This window comes from Micromys minutus (genome assembly GCF_963924665.1).
Source record: "Micromys minutus genome assembly, chromosome: 11".
In the NCBI taxonomy this organism is placed as follows: Eukaryota; Metazoa; Chordata; class Mammalia; order Rodentia; family Muridae; genus Micromys; species Micromys minutus.
Genome location: NC_137980.1, coordinates 51,420,828 through 51,443,799, shown reverse-complemented (window position 1 = coordinate 51,443,799; position 22,972 = coordinate 51,420,828). Strand labels below are relative to the sequence as shown.

At 43.3% G+C, this 22,972-nt stretch overlaps 1 protein-coding gene across 2 annotated transcripts in view; it reads right to left on the bottom strand.

Moving 5' to 3' along the window:
• Positions 1 to 20,084, bottom strand: part of UQCC1 (ubiquinol-cytochrome c reductase complex assembly factor 1) — a gene marked incomplete at its 5' end in the record, with an annotated part of 89,027 nt that extends 68,943 nt beyond the window's left edge. Inside the window, 4 exons of one of the 2 annotated variants that reach the window (XM_080924781.1) lie at positions 2,090 to 2,197; positions 3,223 to 3,318; positions 12,179 to 12,283; positions 19,730 to 20,084. In XM_080924781.1, the coding sequence (XP_080780907.1) occupies positions 2,090 to 2,197; positions 3,223 to 3,318; positions 12,179 to 12,283; positions 19,730 to 19,753 (333 nt within the window). Of the gene's footprint in view, positions 1 to 2,089; positions 2,198 to 3,222; positions 3,319 to 12,178; positions 12,284 to 19,685 lie in introns of both variants that reach the window. The other variant, XM_080924780.1, reaches the window with a different exon arrangement.
• Positions 20,085 to 22,972: the final 2,888 nt, after the last annotated feature.

Here is a 22,972-nt window from a genome sequence, read left to right as displayed (position 1 = left end):
CACATGACTCTACAGTAATCTATAAACGAAAACCTTAAAGAAAAAAGTGTAGGTCATTAGCACCAATACACAAACAAATGCCTTAACTAAACACATATGAAAATATAAACAGGCATCTTGCCAGTGTAAGGATCTGGCCACAAATTCTGAATCAACAGTGCTGAAAGCGGCTCATCTACAAGCCTTTGGAACTACATTCTCCCACCAACACCACACCAGGATGTCCCACTGTGATATCTTGATGTGACAAATTTTAAAATGAAGGCTATCAAAGCTCCCACATCATGAAATACTTTTTAATGCAAATATTTAGTTGAGGTCACAAAGGGAATCAAGAGTCAGAGGCTAATTCCCCCAGTGGTCTCAGGGTCTCGATCCTTCAAATGATGGCCAATTTATCTTCTGGATAATTTTTTTTGTTGTTGTTTAAAAAACAAAAACAACAACAGAAACCCAAAACCCACAAACAAGAGAAAACATGGAAGCCGCCAGGTAGAATCCGATCTCTAACATGAATAAAAGAGTCATTTTTCCTATCTACTCCTTTTTTGTTTCCATTGCAATCCTTTTTGTTTGCTTGTTTTTGTTTTTGCTTGTTCTACAGGTGGGGAACAGACCAGGCAGCCGATGTCTTTAGTCCCAACACTTGAGAGGCAAAGGGAAGTGGAGCTCTGTGAGTCTGAGGCCATCCTTGTCTAGAACTCGGAGATCTATTCAGGATTAAAGGCATTTGTCACCACTTCTGACTTAATTTCTAATTTTGAAGTTTTATACTACAAATGTCATAATTATGACATCTTTTTAAGTAGAGGGAAGAATCATCAAGATGGCTCAAGAATATAGATGCTGCCACCAAACTTAATGATCTAAATTCAGTCCCCAGGACCCACAGGGTAGAAGGAGAGAACAGAGTCCCACAAGCTGTCTCATGACCTCCATACATTCTCCAGCGCCTGCATATGCCTACACGCACTCATGCATGCACAAGTAAGTGTAACTTTCAAAGTTATAAATGCGCCGGGCTGGTAGTGGACATCGTTAATCCTAACACTCAGAAGGAATAAGCAGGTGGATCTCCAAATTCAAGGCAAGCCTGGTCTACAGTGAGTTCCAGGACAGCCAGGGCTACACAGAGACTCTGTCTCAAAACAACACAAAGTAAATAAAAAGAGGCTGAGACAGATTGCTATAGTTCTGGGTTATACTATGAGTACAAATCTCCAAAGGAAAAAAACTAATTAAAATTTAAAACAAGGAAAAGAGCTCTGGTTAGTGATCAAATATAAAAACAATTTATCAACTGTCAAGAGTTTTACACGCACACATATAAAATGTTAACGAAAATGACCCCCTTGGTGATTTAGAAGAAACTGTAGGCTCTGAGAATAGCACTGTGACTTAGCATCTGCAGCCCCTCCACAGTACACCTTCTGTGTAAGAGATAATGTGAGAGGCCCTGGGTTGACTAGGAATGACCAGTTAGCTAGAAATATCCCTGCCCGGTATGTTCTTATTCATTTTTATGTTATGTGTGTTGGTATTTTGTCTGCATGTATGTCTGTGAGAGGGTGTCTCTCACTCCTGGAACTGGAATAACAGCTGTCAGCTGCCATGTGGGTCCTGTGGAAGAGCAGCCAGTGATGTTAGCCACTGAGCCATCCCACCCCCACCCATAATAAGTATTATAGTAAGTCCTGAGATCAATTTTTTATAAGACCTATTAGAAATCAATAATGAAAACAAGCTCGCTAGTGAGCGACGCCTCCTGAAGAACACAGCCCAGTGGGACATCTGGCCCATCTGTCCCTTTCCACTCAGCTAGATGCTATCATCCTGCAAGGAAGCAGGGTCTGAACTACTTGCACCTCACTACTCTGCCAGTACCTGAAGGCACTAACAAAGAACTGTGCTGAAGGAGTATCTTGGTCTCATCTACCACTTAAATCTGAATAGATGGTAGAAGGATGTATTCTAAAGAAATTCTCAAAATATCATATGAATGTCACAGGCCAGAAGTTTTAAAACAAATCTATGAGCCACAGGGGAAAAAAAAAAAAAACACAGACCCAAAGGAACGTAAAAGACTTACCCATTTACTGTATTTCAGAGGGCCAGTAAATCCCATGGCTTCTATTATCTTGGTGAAGGGACCGACCTTCTCCTCAACAGGCTGCAGGGAATCTTGGGTAGTAGGAAGCTACTTAAACAAAGAAAAAGAAGTCAAATTTAGTTACAGAGAATTTTCTGAACAGAATGCTTTGGTTTGACTAAGGGCATGTTCCTTGTGTGTAGATTTCTTTTCACTTTTATCTCTTCTGCCCCACTTCTTGATTTCTTTTTAATGATTTGGGGGACTTTGTTTGCTATCTGTCTGCTCTGAACATTCTGTCCTGTTTTACTGTAATGCTGGGGAATCAAACCCAGGGCTTCACGTGCCAAGCAAGTGTGCTGCCATGGAGCCACACTCAGAGCCTTCACGTAAGTGTGCAAACACATCTGAAACAGCGTCTAAGAGATATCCTCCACGTTACAGAGCAAGACATACCCACCTCAACAAGCATGTGCCTGTGACTAGGAAAGAACAGACTTTGAGGTATTATGAAAAAGAGAGAGATGGCTCAACAGCTAACAAGACTGGCTGCTCTTCCAGAGGACTTGAGTTCAACTCCCAGCACCCCCACAGCAGATGACACTTGTCTATAACTCTAGATCTAGGGGATCTGATGCCTTCTTCTGGCCTCACAAGGCTCTAGGCTCATACATGGTGCACAGACATACGTGCAGGCAAAACGTTCACTTCACATAAACAGGAGGGCAAGGAAGGGAAATGTAAGGAGAGGGCAAAGGGGTGAGGAGATGGGAGTGAGTGACAGGGACAGGGAAAGAGTGGGGAAGAGAAGAAGGGAGGGGGAAGGGAGAAGGGGGTAGAGATGAGGAAAATAAATCCCAGGAAAGCCTGCCCTAACAAGCCCGTCCTCTACAGAGAAAGGTAGATTATTCGTCCAATAAGAAAGGCTTGCAAGGTTACATATGACTATTTTTAACTTGTACAAAATTCATAAAAAAAATTATTTTCCTCTAAAGTATTTTCTAGACAAGAGTCTACAGTGGGAAACACTCAGGCTAAGCTTAGAAGGTTCAGGTGGTTTGTCTCTTACCATCCGCTCGAACCTTGGCTAAACCCCTGAGCTCACCGACCACAGTCACTTAACGCAGACTCACCTTACTTGTGTTGTGGTATCTCCTACTCCGCAGTGTGTCCATTCCAACAATCTGTTCTGATCCCACACACACTCCAGACTGAGTCTTCTGGAGCCACTGGAGGAAACAAGCAGACATAAGCAACACTAAGACCTACTTAGTGAAGTTAACCCAATTGGAGCTGCTAGGCGGTTCTACTCAGCCTTGTTCAGGCCAGCTTCCAGTAAGGGACCATCAAAAGGACCCATGGTCAGCACCTAAAATGGTGTCTGGTGCTCCATAAATATCTATTAAATATGTGAAGTTGGATGGGATGGCTTACACCTGCAATCTCTGGAAGGCTGAGGCAGGAGGATTGCTGTGAGTTCAGTACCATCCTAGAGCACAGTGTAAGACTGACTCAAAGAACAAAATAAAACCAAAAAAATAATTACTTCTTGCAGAAATAAAAGGATTCAGCCCTAAAAGTACAGACTGAATCTGAGTCAGAGAAGTGAACTTTTAATAGGTAAGAAACTCTGCCAACAGCTGTGTCTCTGAGTTCCAGGCCAGCCTGGTCTACAGAGTGAGTTCCAGGCCAGCCTGGTCTAACAAACAAACAAGCAAACAAAGGAGGCTACAAAAATGGCTCTGCTGTTAAGATCACTGGCTGCTCTTGCAGAGGACCCAGATTAAATTCCCAGCACCCACTGTAGCTCACAGTCACCTGTAACTCCAATTCCAGAAGATCCAACACCCTCACACAGACATACATCAAGATAAAACACCAATGACCATAAACTGAAATGAATTTGAAAACCTGCTTCTGCCACCCAAAGCTCAGTAGTCACTGGCAGCTTGCTGTGCTTCAGTAATGGTAGGGCCTGCATGGGAAAAGTACAGAAAGTGCATGTCCCAGAACAGGACTCAACATAACCCAAGTGGCAGCCACCACCAAGTCACAGCCACCTTCCTATCACAGTCCCATTGCCTTTGACAACAATGTGGGAACACAGCCAGCTGTGGTCATGTGCCAGGGCTATACTAAATGCTTTACAGAGCCTGTAGTCCACCCTACAATTCTATTTAGTTAGTATTGCTATAAGCAAAAATACAGCTTGAAAAATAAATTTCTATATGTAAGCTACAACCGTGAAATCAGAACTACCCGGTAAGAGACAGTAAATCAAGTGTGATCACTCACAAAAATAGATAATCAAGAACTGAGCCCAGGGCACTGGATCTGGAGGGCAACCATCCTGCCCCGATTCAATTTTCAAAAGTCTGACTTGATTTTGACTTTATTTAACTTTATTTTTTACTTATTTATTTTTAGAAAGAGTCTCATGTGAACCAGACTAGCCTCAAACTCACTATGTAGCTGAGGCTGGCCTCTTTGTGCCTCTACTTCCCAAGCACTGAGATTACAGATTGTTGTTGTTGAGGTTGAAAACAGGGTCTCACTATGCACCTCTGGTTGTCCTGGCCTTGAACTCACAGAGCTCTCTCTGCCTGCTTCTGCCTGCCTCCCGAGTGCTGGGATTAGAGACATAGGCCACCACAGCTGGCTATAATGCTACTTTTAATACAGCTTTAGGTTCCTAGTAAAACTGAACAGAAAGCACAGGTTCCCACATTCTCCTCCTTCCCCACACACACTCTCTCCTGCTGTCGGCATCTCATCCCAGAGGAATATTTATTACAATGAACCTACTTTGACCATCACTGTCCACTCAAAGTCCATAGTTTATATTAACAATTAACATAAAAATGGAAATTTAAAAATATAAGTAAAATTGCAAACAAAATCATGAATGCATGTGGGTAAATCTAAGAAGTAACACACAGAAATAAAAGGGTTACTTGGTTACACTGGAATTGTGGGTAGCAGATTAGGAATGTAAGTCAGTAGAACACTTTGCCTAACATGAGCAAGGCCTTGGCTTTGATCTCCTGAACCACAAAAGAAAGAGCGGGGAGAAGGGAGGAAAAAGGAAGAAGGAGTTATGGGTAAGCTTAGGAATTCAATGTCCACATTCCCAGTAATATTTTAATTAAAGGGGCTGGGGCGTGGAACTGGGCATGGTGGCACATATTGTTAATCCCAGAACTCAGGATGCAGAGAGGCAGGAGTTTGAGGCCAGCCTGGTCTAGATACATAGAAAGTTTCAGACAGGACACTGTCTCAAAGGGGGGAAAAAGATGGGAGAGAGGGAGGGTTAATCCTTCAATTCTGCTTTATTCAAAAAAAGAGAAGGGATAAATAAAATTAACAATGATTTTCCTGTTTCCTCTTAATAAAGGAAAAATAGTTTCTCATTGTGGAATAGTACTATTTGAATTTCTTTCCAAACAAGGATATTAAAAGATTAGTCAGACTTATGCTTTAATTCGCAAGTACCAAGCAGGCTTTGTGAGCTACAGACTAAACACAGCACCCTCCCATGACATCACATACATCAGGGGAATGGCCCATCTAGAACGCAAAGCACTTAAACTGCCTCAAAGAATGGGGCGGGTGTAGGTCAAGTCGGGCTTCTCTCCAGTGAGCGTCTTTCCTCAGCCCCACAGCTCCACAGCGGTCAATGAATTCCTTCTCCCTATTCCACTCAACTGCTGAAAAGCTGGGACGTGCCAGGACAACGCCTTCTCCTGCCCTGCTCATCCACAAACACACTGACCTTTTGGACCACCCTTCCTGCCTTTGCTTCCTTCAAAAAGGACCTTGCAACACCTCAATGGTTTTTGTTTTGTTTTGTTTAATCTTTCAGAATAACTAGAATATTACTTTTTCAAAGAGGCTTTCCCTCTCTCTTCTTTGGGTTGGCTTCTTGTTGATTTGGGATTTTTGGTTTTTGTGTTCTTTTTGAGAGGCAGGGTCTCATGTGGCCTACAGTGATCTCTGAACTCCCTGTGGGGCTGAAGTTAATCTTGATTCTCCAACTTCTACCCAGCGACCACTGAATGGCAGGCATGGCTGCAGTGCCCAACTTTATGAGGTGCTGGGGAATCCGACCCAGGGCTTTGAACCTGCTAGGCAAGCACTGACAGGGCATACCCCAGTCCTCAAAGGCCTCCCCTAACCACTTCATCAAAAAAGCAGGTAGCATGATTCTCTACCAAACAGTAGCCTATTCACTTCCTCCACGGGACTCAAAAACACACGTGATGGAAGGACTGCTTTGCTCGGTAGAACCAAGTCCTGCTCGAGGCATGTGGGAGATACACAGATATTTGGTGATGAAATACATCCTACCATTTGCACAATATTTATCTGACTACCCACCTCCACCATCTTTGACCACATATACACCACAGATACACACGCCATATTCAAGGTATGCCAGCCCTCATACAGGTTTTAGGATAGAAATAAATCTCTGTCCTCAGACAGTCTTACAAAGAAAGGGGGGAAAGGGGGAAAGATGAAGTTAGCATAGAGACACAGAACCAAGTGTCACACTGAAACTGTCCCTGGGTAGAAAGAAGTAAGATGCCCCAGTGTCAGGGAGGGTGAGGAGCATCCCGAACAGACACTCCTGTGTGAGGAATCAATGTGTAAGATCAATGCCGGGCACATACGCTCAGGAATCTACATGCTTTCCTCCACAGCAGTGGAAGCATGCACTCAGTAGTTTAGTAGACAGTTAAGGCTCCATGCAGAAACAACCCACAAAGGCTGTCAGCAGAGGAGCTTAAGGCATCATGCTATAGCCATATAATAAAATACTAGGCAACCAATTCCCCAGGACCAGAAAGTACATGCTATGTGAGAATCAATCAACTATCACTACAAAAAGCAGACTTTTTAGGTCTCTCAGCCGAGGCTGAATGTGAGCAGCCACTAGAGACACAGCAGATGTCTGATGGCAAATTAATGTATGGGATACACAGCAAAGTTCTGTCAACTGTGGCGTGAGCAGCAGCTAATGGGGACTCAAAGATGCTTCTGCAATCTTGGTGATGGGTTTTGGTGTTTTGTTTAGTTTTTGTTTTGTTTTCTGAGAGTCTCATGTAGCCCAGGCTGGCCTCAACTGCACTGTGTAGCTGGATAGCCTTCTGACCCCCTGCTTCTACTTCCCAAGTGCTGGGACTTCTGGCATGTGGTTTATGTACCGCTATGCCCTGAGCCCAAAGTTTCATAAATGGTAGGCAAGCGCTCCACCAGTTGACAGCCTCCGTTCATGCTCTCCTCTGGATGCAGGGCATGTTTACTCTATAGTAAGTTGTTATGCTGTGTAGTTGTGATTTGTGCCTCTATGTTTCTTGTATATCCCAGTAAGAACATACAAGATTCCCTGAGATTTGGAATAGGCAGTATAAACAACAGAACTCAGAAACAGACAACAAAGACCTGGAATCACTAGAAAATGCCTCCTAGAAGTGGGCAGAGCAGCAAAGTCAGAATCAGATTAGGAACCATGATGGAGTGAAAGAAGCTCTAGCTCTCTCCTAAGTGTTCTGAAGACCAAAAAAAAGAAAAAAAAAAAAAAAATCCTGTATGCAAGAGATGTCCAAATGACAGTGTGCAAATTAGAATATAAATGTATAGGTCTGTTCCAGATAACTGCAGTGATAAACTCTTACACATGGCTCCAAGCTAAAAAGAAGTTAGATTCTGAAGCTGGATGTGGTAGAGCTCACCTTTAATCCCAGCACCCAGGAGGCAGAAGCAGGGAGATCTCCGAGACAGAGGGAGGTAGATCTCTGTGAGTTCAAGGATAGCCTGGTTCTATACAGTGAGTTCCAAATAGCTAGGGCTACATAGTGAGACCCTGCCAGATAGAGAGATGGATGGATGGATGGATGGATGGATGGATGGATGGATCAACAGGAGAGCAAGAAGGCTCAGCAGGCAGAAGCCAATGCACACAAGCCTAACAACCCGAGTTCAACCCAAATACCACAGGCAAGAAGAGTGAAGTCTTAAACAGAAGGGGGGATATGAGTAGAAATTTCTAGTTCTTTGGAAAGTTAGTTACGTCAAATGATGTTTTGCTGGGCCACAGAGGTGAAAGGATGTCTCACTAAAGCAGACATGAGAAAGAATATTTTCCTGAAGCAGACACAGGTGAAAGGATGTTTGGATATAGCAAACGTGAAAGGACCTGGGAGGAAGGAGTCTAAATAGGACCCCACAGACAGTGGGAGACAGCACTGAGCTTTGGTTGGGCTTGCTCCGCCTCACTATTCTCTGCTAACTACACACAAGTATCGGTTCACCTTGCATAGTGTTGAGGTCAACTGTGGTAACAACGCCACTGAAAGAAACTCACCCAAGAACAGCTCTCAAGGTTACTGCAGCAGCTTTGCCCCTTCTGCAGCCTCGCCTCAGGCTGGTTGTTGAGCCTAGTGCTTTCTTCAGAATTAGACAGGAGCTGCTGGTGCATGCCCAGTGTCTGCCTGCCTAGAGGACTGGTCTGCAGCTGCTGAGTCCTATTTGATGTTTGCTACAGGACTGAACTGCCAACAAAGAAGATGGAGCTCACCCCAAAGAACTATTGCTGAATAGATCCACTTCCCCTACATCCTGATAACTTTCCACTACCTCTGCTGGGTGGTGGGTAGAGGGGAACTTGAACCCTACAGTGACATCCTAAAAGCTGTCTTCTGACTTTCCCATGAGTTCTGTGGCACATGTACACCTGCAGTCAGCCATAGTAAAAGAAATGAAAACCAAAAAACCAATCTCACACTTGTTTTTCATTTCCAAAAAAGCTTGAGGGCTGGGAATGCCTGGCTAGCATGCACAAAGCCCTGGGCTGCATCCTCAGCACCACACAAAGCTGCTGTGGTGGTGTAGGCCTATAATGACAGGAGCAGGCACACACGCAGTTCAAAGTCAAATGCTTACATACGGCGAGTTCAAGACCAGCCCAGGACATATGAGTCACAGGACAACAAATAAATAGTAAGTAATAAGTAAAATAACGACAACCAAAGGTCCTGAAAGTGAAGGGCCGCCATGCTTGGGGGTGGGATGCGGTGGGGCAGAGACAGGCTCAAGCAGGTCTTGAATGCTGTGGGTATGTGTATCACTGCTCAGCAGAATTGTGAGCTCCACCAGGGCACAGCCCACTTATACTCCTTTAATTCTCTGCCCCGGTACTCAACACCATTCTGGGCATGGAATCAGTACTCAATAAAAACTAAGTCGTTTTGTTTTTTTTTTTCCCCCTTCTTCTACTTTGTTCAAAGAGAAGGACAACCTGGAGACGGTCCAAACAAGAACCACAGAATGATCAAAGGGAGGAATAACAGGTCCTGGTGGAAAGGTTAAAATGAGCCCAAGTTGTTTAGCTTGGAGAAAAGACAACTGAAGAATTAAGGAGTAACTTAGAATAACATTGGATGGAAGGCGGAGGGCTCTCCCCGTCCAGCTCTCGCTTCAGAGATGAGGAAACTAAAAACCAAGGGAAAGGCTGCAACTTGGTGAAGGCAGGTTAGGCAGCTTTTGAAAGTTCTCCCTCTGTAGTGAGAATAAAATTTACTCAGGCAGCATGAGCTTAGGCAGTAGTAAAAACAGCAGTGGAGCTGGGTGTGGTGGCGCACGCCTCTGGTCCCAGCACTGTGGAGGCAGAGGCAGGCGGAGCTCTGAGCTGAGTAGGCCTGATCTATAAAGAAAGGCAGCCCGTCTCCGTAAGTAAATTCTCAGTGGATAAACGCAGGACTGACGGCGGAAGTCGACAGCAGAAAACACCACTGCAATAGTTCCTAGAGCCAAGAACCATAAAGGAATTGTCCTATCGTCCGGCAATCTAATTTGGACATATCTCCAAAAGTAGGGTCACAGAGAGAGCTTTGCACACCCGAGTCCACTACAGCGTTATCTGCAACACAAAGTGGAAGCAACCCAAACATCCAGTGTATCATGTGACTAAAGAAAATATGAGGTCCAGTGAGGATGCATTTTCCCAGTGTAGGGGACGCCAAAGCACTGAGGTGGGGAGGGGGACTGGGAGAGGGCACATCTTTGTGGAGACAAGTTGAGGGGGATGGGGGATGGGAAGGGGAGGAAGGAGAACATAAATAAAGAGTATCCAAGAAAAGAATTTATTTAAAAAGTCCAGCATCTCTTTTAAAAATCCAAAGCATTTCATCTGTCAGTCCTTGTAAAATTAAAACCAAGTTATATGCTTTCTTATTTGAAAAGAAAAGAACCAGAATGGTTTAAAGCAAAAAAAAGAAAGAAAGAAAGAAAGTATGATATGCAACGAAATAGGAGCCCAGGAGGAATTCTGTCGCATGCCTATGGTATGGATGAACTTAAAAAACCTTAAGCTACATAAGTGACTACACTTATATGTGAAAATTAGTGTGCTCAAAATCCCTACTAAAAATAAGAAAAAAGTGCACTGGGTGAGGCAGTGTACCCCTTGATGTCAGTACGGGGCCAGCCTTGCTTCAGAGCTAGATCTGGGACAACCAGGAGTATACAAAGAAAAGTCATCTCAAAATAATAATAATAATAATAATAATAATAATAATAATAGGGGCTGGAGAGATGGCTCAGCAGTTAAGAACACTGACTGCTCTTCCAGAGGTCCTGAGTTCAATTCCCAGCAACCACATGGTGGCTCACAGCCATCTGTAATAAGATCCGATGCCCTCTTCTGGTGTGTCTGAGGACAGTTACTGTGTATTCATATACATAAAATAAATAAATAAATAAATCTTAAAAAAAATAATAATAAAATAAAATAAAAAGAAAAGAAAAATGATGCTAAAAAATTAGAGTCTATAATGACAAAAAAGAAAACAATTTACATTTTCAAAACCAAATAAAGGCTATCTAAACAACATGAATAACATCTGTTCTAGTGAGTAAAAAGGCATCAGAATATACAACTCTATGTATATTTAATATTTGTTTAGGGTACTTAACTTTTTTTTTTTGTGCTAGAGACTGTACCCAGTCCTTTATGCATGCAAGAACCTGAGCTATACCTCAAGGTTAGAGTCAGTCCTGCCAGGGCACCTAAGGGTCAGAGTCAGCTGTGTCAGGGCACCTAAGGGAAAAATTAATATGCACACATTTCCATAAATAGAAGAAACCTAGCAGAGATGAAAATATTGGCATTTTCAGATTTGAAGTAACAAATGATTTTATTTCCTTTATTACTAAAGTAATATGACTAAACTAGGTAGTGATGTTGCATGCCTTTACATCCCAGCATGCCTTTACATCCCAGCATGCCTTTTTTACATCCCAGCATGCCTTTACATCCAGCATGCCTTTACATCCCAGCATTCAGGAGGTAGACAGGTAGATTCCTCAGTTTGAGGTCATCCTGGTCTACAAAGTAAGATCCAGGACAGCCAGGACTACACAGAGAAACCCTACCTAAAAACAAAAACAAACACACAAACAAAAAGTCCTATATGGCTGACATTAAAAAAAAAACAAAAATCAAAAAACTAAAACCCTTTAAAGAGCTCAAGGTTCCAGACATCACAATGTAACTAAGGCCTGAAATAATCATGTCTTGAATTCATAAAGAAAAGAAAATATTTTGTCACCCAAAGAAATGTAGCACAAAGTAATTTCAAAAAGAAAACTGGAAAGTTAACTGTAAGATGACTCTCTGGAAAAGTCCCCAGCAGTAAAAACCATCAGACTGTGACACGCTATCCTCAGCTAAGTTCTGGAGGGAACACCCTGAACACCATACTGAAAGAATCCATCTTGAATCAACACCACAGAGACTCAGAGTGATCTCCTGGGGCCTTTCCATCCCACAGTGTGGTTTGCTCATAAATAAGATTTTATACCAACCAAAACAACAAACTTTGTGGAGCTGGAGAGATGGCTTAGTGGTTAAAGCACTGACTGCTCTTCCAGAGGACCCGGGTTCAAATCCCAGCACCTAGACCACAGCTCACAACTGTCTATAACTCCAAGATCTGACACCCTCTCACAGACATACATGCAAAACACCAATGCACATAAAATAAAAGTAAATAAATTATTTTTAAAAGCAAAACAAAACAGGCTTACCTGGGAAGTGCTGGACAGAGTCTTGCTCCACTGTCTTTGGGTAGGAGACACTGATGCCAACTGGCTGCATATTGGAACCCACTGGGATATGCTAGTCTGGTTCCTCTAGAAAAAGAAAACATTGTCAGGAATGTGTATCAGAGGAGCGTGAACTGGTGACAGTAAGAATTACATACTTGGTTTGGGTTGTAGCCCAAGCTATTAATTCCTGCTCCTGGGAGACAGAAGTGATGGGTCTCTGTGAGTTTAAGGCCAGCCCCTGCTACATAATGGGACCTTGTTTCAAAGGGGGTTGAGGGAGAAGAAATACATATTTAGCCTCCAAGTCTGGCTCCTAGCAAGAGTTCCTAAACCACCTGGAATTCAGACAGGAGTGTTCTGTCCTTTGTAACAACCACTTTCAAACTTGTGAGTTGATGCTAATGACTTGACTCTGGAGACAGAGGACCAGTTGGGTAAAGGAACCAACTACTTAAGCCTCACAACTGCCAGAGTGACACTGAGAAATCAAAAAAAAAAAAAAAAAAAAAAATGTAATAACAAGTTCCCAACGTCACAACATTAATAAATGTCAGCTCTCAGGTTAATACTGGAACCCAGGCAGCCACTTCAGATCTCTCTCATGCACATGTAAGAGATCAGAAAAGAACAGGTTACCTTGAAGGTCTTTCTGGTTCTGATACCGGAAGTAGAACCATTAGGAGAGTTTTGAACCACTGGCTGCTCTTCCAGAGGACCCAGGTTCAATCCCAGCACACACATGGTAGCTCACAACAATCTGTAAACTCCAGTTCCAGAGAATTCAATGCCCACCTCTGCTGGAACTTGTACTCTCCCATGTACATACACATGAGTATCTTTTTTTAAAAAAGTCTTAAAACACACACACACACACACACACACACACACACACTATATTTGAGGAAGGCACAATGACTTGCTGCCATGCCTCCTGAATTTGATCCCCTGAACCCACATGGTGGAAGCAGAGCCAATGTCTGGAAGTCATCCTTTGACCTCAATACCATGGTGCACATGAGCACGTGTATGTCCACAAATACAAAGACAGAAAGATAGATAGATAGATTGTTAGATGACAGACAGATAGGCAGACCAGATAGACAGATAGATGAGGTCTATAGTCATCTATTTAAAAAATAAACAAACATAAAATATAAATTAACAGCTTATTGTGGGCTGGCAAGATGGCTCAATGGGTAGAGAGATGACCTGAGTTTGATTCACAGATCCCACAAGGTGGCAGGAGAGAACCAACTCCCAAGACCAGACATACGAATGATGCTCTCCCACGTGTCTGCACTCACACACACAGATACACACAAAACAATAAAGAATAGCACAGCATAGAAAGAACTGTGTATGCAGAGTCAGAAAGTTCTGAGTCTACTACTGGCTCCTCCAGTCAGAACACTCTGTGAGGTCTGCTCACCTCTTCTATAGATTAAAGACAGAACCCAGTGCCACAGCTGCACCCAATCCGTTTCCTCAAGGGCAGGATCGTCGGGGGTTTGCTGGGGAACAGCATTCGAATGTTAAATCTTCAAACACTTTTGTACATTGTCCCATAAGCTCACAGATTAGGTATGTTTCTAACAGACCATCCACAGAACCTTATTTCTAAATGAAAAAGAGGAAGCCAGCTGGGCAGTGGTGACACACATCTCTGACCGCTTCTCTAACACGTGGCTGAAACTGAAGATTGTGAGTTCTAGGCACGCCTGAGCTACACAGACCCCATTTCAAACAGAGTCAAAATTATTTTATTTCAGCTAAGGTTCCATTTGTTGAAATGGTTTCCAAATGAGAGCTAGCTGCTGGTGTTTTGTTCTGTTTTATTAAAACTGATAAATTTGGGGCTGGAGAGACGGTTCATCAGTGAAGAGCACCAGCTGCTCTTGCTGAGGATGTGGGTTTGATTCCCAGCACCCACCTTATGACTCACGAGCATCCTGAACTTTAGTGCCAGAGAATCCAATGTTCTCTGTGAACACTAGGCACACACATGGTATATATACATACATATGTGTGTATACATACATACACATCTATATATACACACACATATAATACATTCACTTATACATATAAGCAAAGACCCATACACACAATAAATAAATCTTAAAAAAAAAAAAAAAACTGATAAATTGACCAGTCATTCAGTACCAGGTATCATTTCCTAAAGACTTAAATACAGGTTAAAATAAAATCCTCTGAGCCAGCGTCTAAAGAGGTGTGAGAAAACAGGAGGAAATTACAAGAAGAAGCAAGGCGAATTTAGGCTGGAATGACAGTTTGGCTGGTACTGTACCATGCATGAAGCCCTGGGTGCCATCCCAGCACCAAACAAACCTGGCATGTGGGTGTAGCCAGTAATCCTAGGAGGTAGAGGCTGGAGATCAGAAGTCCAAGGTCATTCTCAGTACTATAGGGAGGCTGAGACCAGCCTGGGATACACGAGACCCCGTTATTATTAACTAAAAGAAAGGAAAGAAAGAAGAGAGAGGGAGGAAGGGAGGAAGGAAGGAAGGAACAAAGGAACGAAGGAAGAAAGAAAGAAATTAAGAAAGAAAGAAAACCAAATAGAGACTACTAGTCTTAACAAAGAAACTGATTTTAATTGGGGCTAGGAGCTAGGGAGATCATTCAGTCTGTAAAGTTCTTGGCTGTACGAAGGTTCTGAGCTCAGCTCCTCAGTAAAAGCCGGCAGTGCAGACCTGCAATTCCAGCACTGGGGGGGAGGGATCAGGGGGAATCCCCAAGGGCTCATTGGCCAGCCAGTCTAGCCAATCAGCACCTGCAGTTCCAGCACTGAAGGAGGAAGAAACAGGAGGATCTCTGAGGGCCCACCAGCCAGCCAGTCTAGTCAATTAGCAAGTTTCAGGTTCAGTGAGAATTCCTGTTTCAACTGGAAAAGTATAAACGTACACACGAGCTCAGTACTAAAGTTCTTGTGTGAGGGTTCAATGGGTAAAGTACCTGCCCAGTGTGCAGAAGGCCTTGGGTTTGATCCCACGTACACCCAAATGAAGCTGGACATGGGGATACACATCTGTAATTCTAAAACTTGGGAATCACAGGCAGGAGAAGCAGAAGTTCAAGGTCATCCTTGCTTATATAGTGAGTTTGAGACCACTTTGGGCTACATGAGACTGTCTAAAAAGATTTTAGAAATTTTATTTAATCCAGAATGGAAAAATACAACAACCAAAATGAAAAACACTGTGGCTCAAAATCAGAACTGAGTATGAAGGACTGATGAGCCTGAAGATTCTTCAACTGAGGGGAACGGAAAGAGACCCACAGGATAGCATCAAATACACCAAATATAAACAACAGCAGGAAAGGAAATAAAGGGACAGGAAAAACCAAACCAAAGACAGCAGGAGCAGGAGAGACAGCTCAGCAGTGAGGAGCACAGGTTGCTTTTCCCTTAGGACCTGGGTTTGATTCCCAGCATCTGCATGACAGCTCACAAACCACCTGTAACTCCAGTTCTAAGGGATCCGACATCTTTTCTGGCCTCCACGGACACTGCACATGGTGTATCAGGCGTAGACATACATTCAGACAAACATTCATATACATAAAATAAAATCTACAAATACACATACATACACAAAGACAACAGAAAATACCCCATCATTTATTCACTCTACAATCTAAGAAACTCAACTAGCTTCAAGTAGGGCAAACATAAAAAAGATACAACATAACCAAACTGCCAAAAGACGAGGGAAAAAAAGTACTGACAACAGCAAGAAAGAAGGGGACTCGTCATACACAGGGCGGCCTCAGTAATGCTGGACTGATTTGTCCTCAGAAACTGTAGTAGCCAAAGAGCTCTGGGAAGAAATCCTGAAAGTGTTAAACGAGAAAGCCTGCCATACCCTGAGCATTCTGGGACAAAACTGCAATGCTAGCACCCAGGTCCCCCAAGGAAGAACCATGGCAAGTCTGAGGCTAGTCTAAGTTACACTGTGGAACCCTGTCTCAAAAAGTGGGGGACGGGTGGAGAGGTACCAATAAGTAAAACTTATATCCAGCCAAACTATCAATCAAAAATAAAATGGAAGGTAAAACAAATGTGTAGACAGCAAACACAGCCTACATAAAAGCACTCCTTCCAAACAAACAACAAACAAAAACAGTACTACTGTTCTCAAAGAAAACCTGGGTTCAGTTCCTATCACCCACATGGTGACTCATAACTGGTTGTAATTCTGCTCTTGGGGGATCCAACACCTTTTTCTGAGCTCAGTGGGCACCAAGTATGTGCTGCAGCATATATATATATATATACACAGGCAACATATTCATATGCCTAAAATCACAGAATAATAAAAAGCGGATGCTAGACAGTAATTCACATCTCCATGAGGAAGTAAAATACACAGGTAAAGTTAGTTAACTACTTAAGTAAATAAAATTTTTACTATTTTTTTTTTTACATCTGTGGATTTTGGGGGGGCGGGGAGAGGGGAGTTTCAAGACAGGGTTTCTTTGTATAGTCCTGCCTGTCCTGGAACTTGCACTGTAGACCAGGCTGACCTGGAACTCAGACATCCTCTTGCCTCTGCCTCCCCAATCCTGGGATTAAAGGTGCAGACACCGCTACTTGACTTTAGTATCATTTTTTTAATTTAAAAGATAATAATAAAAGACAATTATAAGCCTGTTAATATACATACAGAATGCCGTGATCTGAACGACAGTAACATCATAGAGCCAGACATAAAATACAGCTCTATAGACGCATAGTTCTTATAGCTCTAAAATCAAGGTGGTGTCAACTCAAACAAAATTGTTATAAATTAGGGTGCTAATTATATCTCCAATATAATCACAAAAACAATCTCCCTCCACCCCTCACCTCCCCCCCAAAAAATACTGTCAAACATTTACCATAGGCTAGGTCTTAAAGATCTGCCTATCATGGTAAGGCACTTAGGCCAGCCTCGGCTACATAGAGAATTCAAGGAAGACATACTTAAGACTGTTTCTAAAAAACCAAACAAGTCAGGCATAGTGATCTTCAATCTCAGCACTGAGGAGGGGAAGGAGGAGCAGAAGTTCAGGGTCATACCCAAGCTCAAGTCCAGCCTGGGATACTTGAGACACTATCTCAAAAGAAAAACACCATCATCATCATAGAAATAAAGTTTACATTACTGACTCCTCAAACAACAGTCACTAATTTTAAAACTCTAGGGTCGCTGGGCAGTGGTGGCACGTGCCTTTAATCCCACACATGGGGGGGTGGAGGCAGGCGGATCTCTATGAACTTAAAGCCAGCCTGATCTGCAGAGTGAATTCCAGGACAGCCAAGGCTACACAGAGAAACCCTGTCTCAAAGAAAAAAAAAGTGAAACTCTAGTGTCAGTGAGGTGGCTCACTGGGAAAGGCAGCCAGACGACTTGGATTTTATCCCCGGGATCCTCAAGTTGTCATTTAACCTCTATATTCAGTGTGGCATGTGTGCATCCACACACATTAAGAAATAACTCAGATCTCTAAGCTCAAGGCTAGCCTGATCTACAGGGCAAGTTTCAGGACAGCCAGAGCTATAAAGAGATACCCTGTCTCAAAAAAACCAAGAAAGACAGAGCAATGAGTGGAGGGAGGGAGGGAGGAAGAAAAAAGAAAAAGGAAGAAGGAAAGAAGAAACCTGAGGCTCAGAACAGTCAGATACCTAGGATTCTGTAAGTGGTGGAGGCAAGGTTTCCACTGAGACTTTCCAGGTCTGGAAAGGATCACTTGCGTTAGTGTGAACGAAGCCTTGCAGTGCCCAACCCAAATCCCCTTTCCAAGCAGGTGAGCCAGAACACCTGCTACTACTTTCATACTGATCTCCACTGTGGACTAGCCCAGGGGTTTTCATAGCTTCATCACGTTGTTACAATAATGTATAAGACAACCAACCTCTGGGAATAAGCATGTAAAAGAGAATTTCCTTATTTAATTGTGCATTTTTGTACCAAAAAAAAAAAAAAAAAGGTAAAAAAGGACAGGCCAACCTAACAGAGGGTAGATGAGATGTAGTTTTTGTGGATACTACCAGCAAAGAAATGAACCTGTAATAATTCTATGCTCAGAAACAAGAAATTTAAGAGAGCTGTCTGAGATCTCCAAGGCAAATCAAGGTATTCATTTCAGGTCTCTAACCCAATTCATTTTCTGGTTCACCAAAGTACCTGTCTTCAAAAAATAATTTAGGGGGCTGGAGAGATGGTTCAGCGGTTAAGAGCACTGATTGCTTTTCCAGAGGTCCTGAGTTCAATTCCCAGCAACCACATGGTGGTTCGCAACCATCTGTAATGAGATCTGATGCCCTCTTCTGGTGTGTCTGATGACAGATACAATGTACTCATATACATAAAGTAAATAAATCTTAAAAAAATAATTTAGGGCTCAGCAGTAAACTCCTTATCTAGCATTCATGAGGTTTAACCCTCAATGCGTGCGCGCACACTGTTGCACGTATGCACACATCAATAGCTGACAACAAGCCAGTTGCAATTTCCCCAGCCATCCTCAGAGCTAAAGTCCACTTCTGCCTTAGTTACTATCTGCAATTACTTTAGCCAATGAACCACTCTCTGGGTAACAGGAACATGCCTCTCAAACAAAAACCTCCAGAGCAGCAACTGAAGCAGCAGTTTGCTAGGATGGCAGGGGATGTAAGTAGAAAGTGCTGTGTGAAATGCCACAATGCAAAAGATAGCTAGAGGCAGGAAAAGTGTCTGCTAAGTAAAACAGGGCTCTGGACCAAGTTCTGTAAATACCTGACCTAAATTACAAGCTGCCCATCTCTTCATGACTAGGAACCAGTTCCACTGTCATTTTCCCAACTTGTCCTAGATGTTAGTAGCAACTCTAAGGATGATTTAAGGCCAAATCTCAGGAGGGACTTGGACAGAGCAAGCAGGTTAGAACTAGTCTAGAAGTCTTTCCTTCTTCATTCATTCAACAGTGAGGTGTTAGGTTGTGCCAAATAGTGTGCTTGGCAAAGAGAGAGTCACGGTGCAGTCTCTCCTACACTTTTGCTCTAATAACTTATGCATTCCGCTAAACTATACAAGTATAAATTCATTTAAAGTCTCTACAACAAAGTCAAAGAACCTCAGAATCCAAAGGGGACTGCAAGAGATAAATGTCCTTATTTTTCACATGGACCCAGGACCCTCTAATATCTTACTCAAGGTCACACTGCACACAGTGACAGACATGGACTGGATCCCCCTCCTCCCGTACCCCCGACTCCAATCAGTGCCTCACGTGTTCTTATTCCAGAGAACGATCCTCATCACATAAAGATCCGAGGTCACTACCTTCTAAAAAGGTGGAAAAGCCAAGGCCAAAACAGGGGTAAGGAGAAGTGAGAAGCTGCTTCAGTTTCCCTGGGGAAAGGCGACCACACAACGGAGCTACAGCACAGGCTCCCCCATTTCGCCCCTGCTCCTCCCGCCCCGCCCTCTCCAAGCCCAACCTGGAGACGCGCGTGCGTCTCTAGAAAAGTACTCCTGCACTCACAAGGACTCGCACCAGCAACGCCATGTTCCTCCGCAATCATTTCCGGGTGAAGGGTGGGCTTCCGGAATCCCGATTGTCACCACCCACTCTGCCTCTGTCCCCTTGCTAAAGGTAGTCGGGCTCTGGCGCCGGCGCAAACGTAGATATCACCCTGCGCGCCCGCGATTTTCCTGCAGTGGATCTGAATGAGGTTTCCGGACGCGAGACTCCTCGCCGGTTTTAACTCCCCGCTGCGTGTCACAAGGGCTCACGTTCTTCCTCTACACAACCCCCCGGACCTGTCCGCTCGCTTCCCTTTAACCCTTCGGTTAACCCCTTACAGCCATTCCTTCCTGACTCCACCCCCAGGAGACAACAAGGCTAAAGGAAACGGGACCGCGAATGTCCCAGTAATTTTAAAAAGAGGACGCGCCGTCTGAGAACCTAAGAGCACAGTCCTGGAAAAGAGGTTGTCAGGTACTGACCTGACTCCTGACAGAAGAGGAGCATGAGGCTTGTGTTTGGCTGACTAATACATCTTTGAATACTGATAGGAAAGAATTAGTAAAATAGCAGCCAAGCTTTGTGGCACGCGCCTTTAACCCCAGCGCTCAAGAGGCAGCTGATCTCTGAATTTCAAGCCAGCCTTGTCTTCAGAGTGAGTTTCAAGACAACCAGGAGAAATCCTTGTCTCCAAAAAACGAACAAACAAAACATACTAATTGAGAAAGAAGGGTGAGAGGAGTAACCCTAGCCCGTGGGAACAGGCATGTGGATGTCTTAGCTGTAGAACTCTTGGATCCAAGAGAAGTAGAAAAAAGAAGGCGTTACTGTTTGAGTGACTGACAAGAAACCAGAGCCTAGCACTTCCTGTCCACTAGTCAATAAAGACCTACTAAGTATTCAGTATGCATTCAGCGTGCACTGGATACCAGACAGGTGTGGGTAACTGCAGAGCTTGTGAGCTGGTGGAGCAAGTATGGGTAGGGTAGGTCTGAGTAGACAACTCATTAAAAAAGAAGAAGAAGGAAATGACAACTAGCTAATAAAAACTATATAGGCAGAACTGATATGTAAGATAGTATTCTGGGTGATCCTCCCCCTTCCTTCTCTTTTAAATAAAATTTGGTGTAGCCCAGGCTGACCTCAGGCTCTATGTAGCTGAGGCTGGCCTTGAAGTCTTGATCCTCCTGTGCCTTCATCGCCGGAGTGCTGGAATTATAAACCTGTGATACTATGTCCAGAATCTCAATTTTGTTTTGTTTGTCTGAGCAAATCTCACCAAGTATCCTTGGCTGGCCTGGAACTCACTAAGAACCAATTGCCTCTGCCTTCCCAACTGCCACCACACCACACCACACAGCAAAATTCTGTATATTTATCCAGTTTCTGGCTTCTAAATGTTTGCATGTGAAACAACTAAATTAAGCTTTTGACAGAGCAAGACAATGGAGAGATTCCTCCATCCGTATTCTTGCTGAGGCCATTTCAGATTTAATTAGAATTTTATCTGCTTAATAGAGTATCCTGTGGGAAATTATCAAAATCTATTCTAGGAACCCAAGGTCAAGGTGCCCTAGTTAACCAACTTGGCTCCTGCTTGTCCAAACCTCCCCATCCAGCTAACTGCTTATCTCAGCTTCTGTTAAACTGCTTGCTATGTGAAGACCCTTGCACCTGCTGAGGAAGATGCCAGAAAGTGGTTTCTGCCTTTTAAAAAAATGCATGCTCTGGGCTGGAGAGATGGCTAGGTGGTTAGGAGCACTGACTGCACCTTCAGAGGTCTTGAGTTCAATTCCCAGCAACTACATGGTGGTTCACAACCATCTGTAATAGTATTTAATGCCCTCTTCTGCTATTTTGAAGACAGCTATAGTATACACATGTACATATAAATAAATAATTCTTTTAAAGAAAGAAATAAAAAGAGATAGAGATATGGCTCAGTGGTTAAGAGCACTGACTGTTCTTCCAGAGGTTCTGGGTTCAATTCCCAGCAACCACATGGTGACTCACATCCATCTGTAATGAGATCTGATGCCCTCTTCTGGTGTGTCTGGAGACAGATACAGTGTACTCATATATAATTTAAAAAATTTATAGGAGGAAGGAGGAAGGAGAGAGAGAGAAGGGGAGGTGGGTTCTGTCTTTTATAGGGGTAGTGACATCATTTGCTTCCAGGTGAAGGTGGGCTTCTGAACCAGTGTATCCTGGGAATGCTTGGCTGTTTCCATGGTGATGGATGTGCCAGGTTCCTGGCACCTGTGGGTGGCACCATCGCTGGGGGTAGGAGCTCTCCTAATGCCAATAGATGTGATATCTTATTGTGGTTTCAGCTGATTAGTAACGATGAAGTATTTTCTCCATATGCCTATTGGCTAATTATATCTCTTTTGGGGAGAAATGACTATTTTCAAAAAAAATCGTTTGCCCGTTGTTGTGGGCCTCTGTTGGCCTTTGGTTGATTGGTTGGTCGGCTGGGTGAGTAGTTAGGTAGATGGTTTGAGACAAGCCTGGCTGGCCCATAATTTTTTTATATAAATCAGATGTGCCTTGATTCCACTTCTGCCCACTGTCATCTAGAATTAAGTTGTGTACCACCATATCAGCAGTTGGTCTCTTTTGTTATTTATGTGGTGCCGGGGATCAAACCCAGAGTACTGTTCACGGACAGAAGGGGTCAAGAGCTCTCTCTGCCACTGAGCTCCATCCTCAGCCCCTTTGCCTAGTCTTTTAAAAAATATTTGATTTATTTATATCTGCATTGATATTTTGCTTGCATGTATGTCTGAGTGAGGTCGTCAGATCTTGGACAGTTGAAAACTGCCATGTGGTGCAAGGAATTGAACCCCAGTCCTCTGCAAGAACAGTCAGTGCTCCTAACCACTGAGCCATATCTCCAGCTCCTTACATATTTTGTTATTTTTTTATGATTTTTAGTTTTTTATTTTATGTATATTGATCCTGCCTACTTGTATCCTGTGTGTGAGTGTCGGATCCCCAGGAATTGGAGTTACAGATGGTTGTGAGCTGCCATGTGGGTGCTGGGAATTGAACCTGGGTCCTTTGGAAAATCAGCCAATGTTTTTAACTGCTGAGCCATCTATCTCTCCAGCCATCTTTGCCTAGTCTTTAATCAGATAATTGTGTTGCTGTTGAGCTGAGTGAAATCTTTATACATTTTGGATATTAACATCATTATCAGATTATGACTTGTAGATATTCTAAGGGTGCCTCTCTATTCTGCTGATTGTTTCTGTTTCT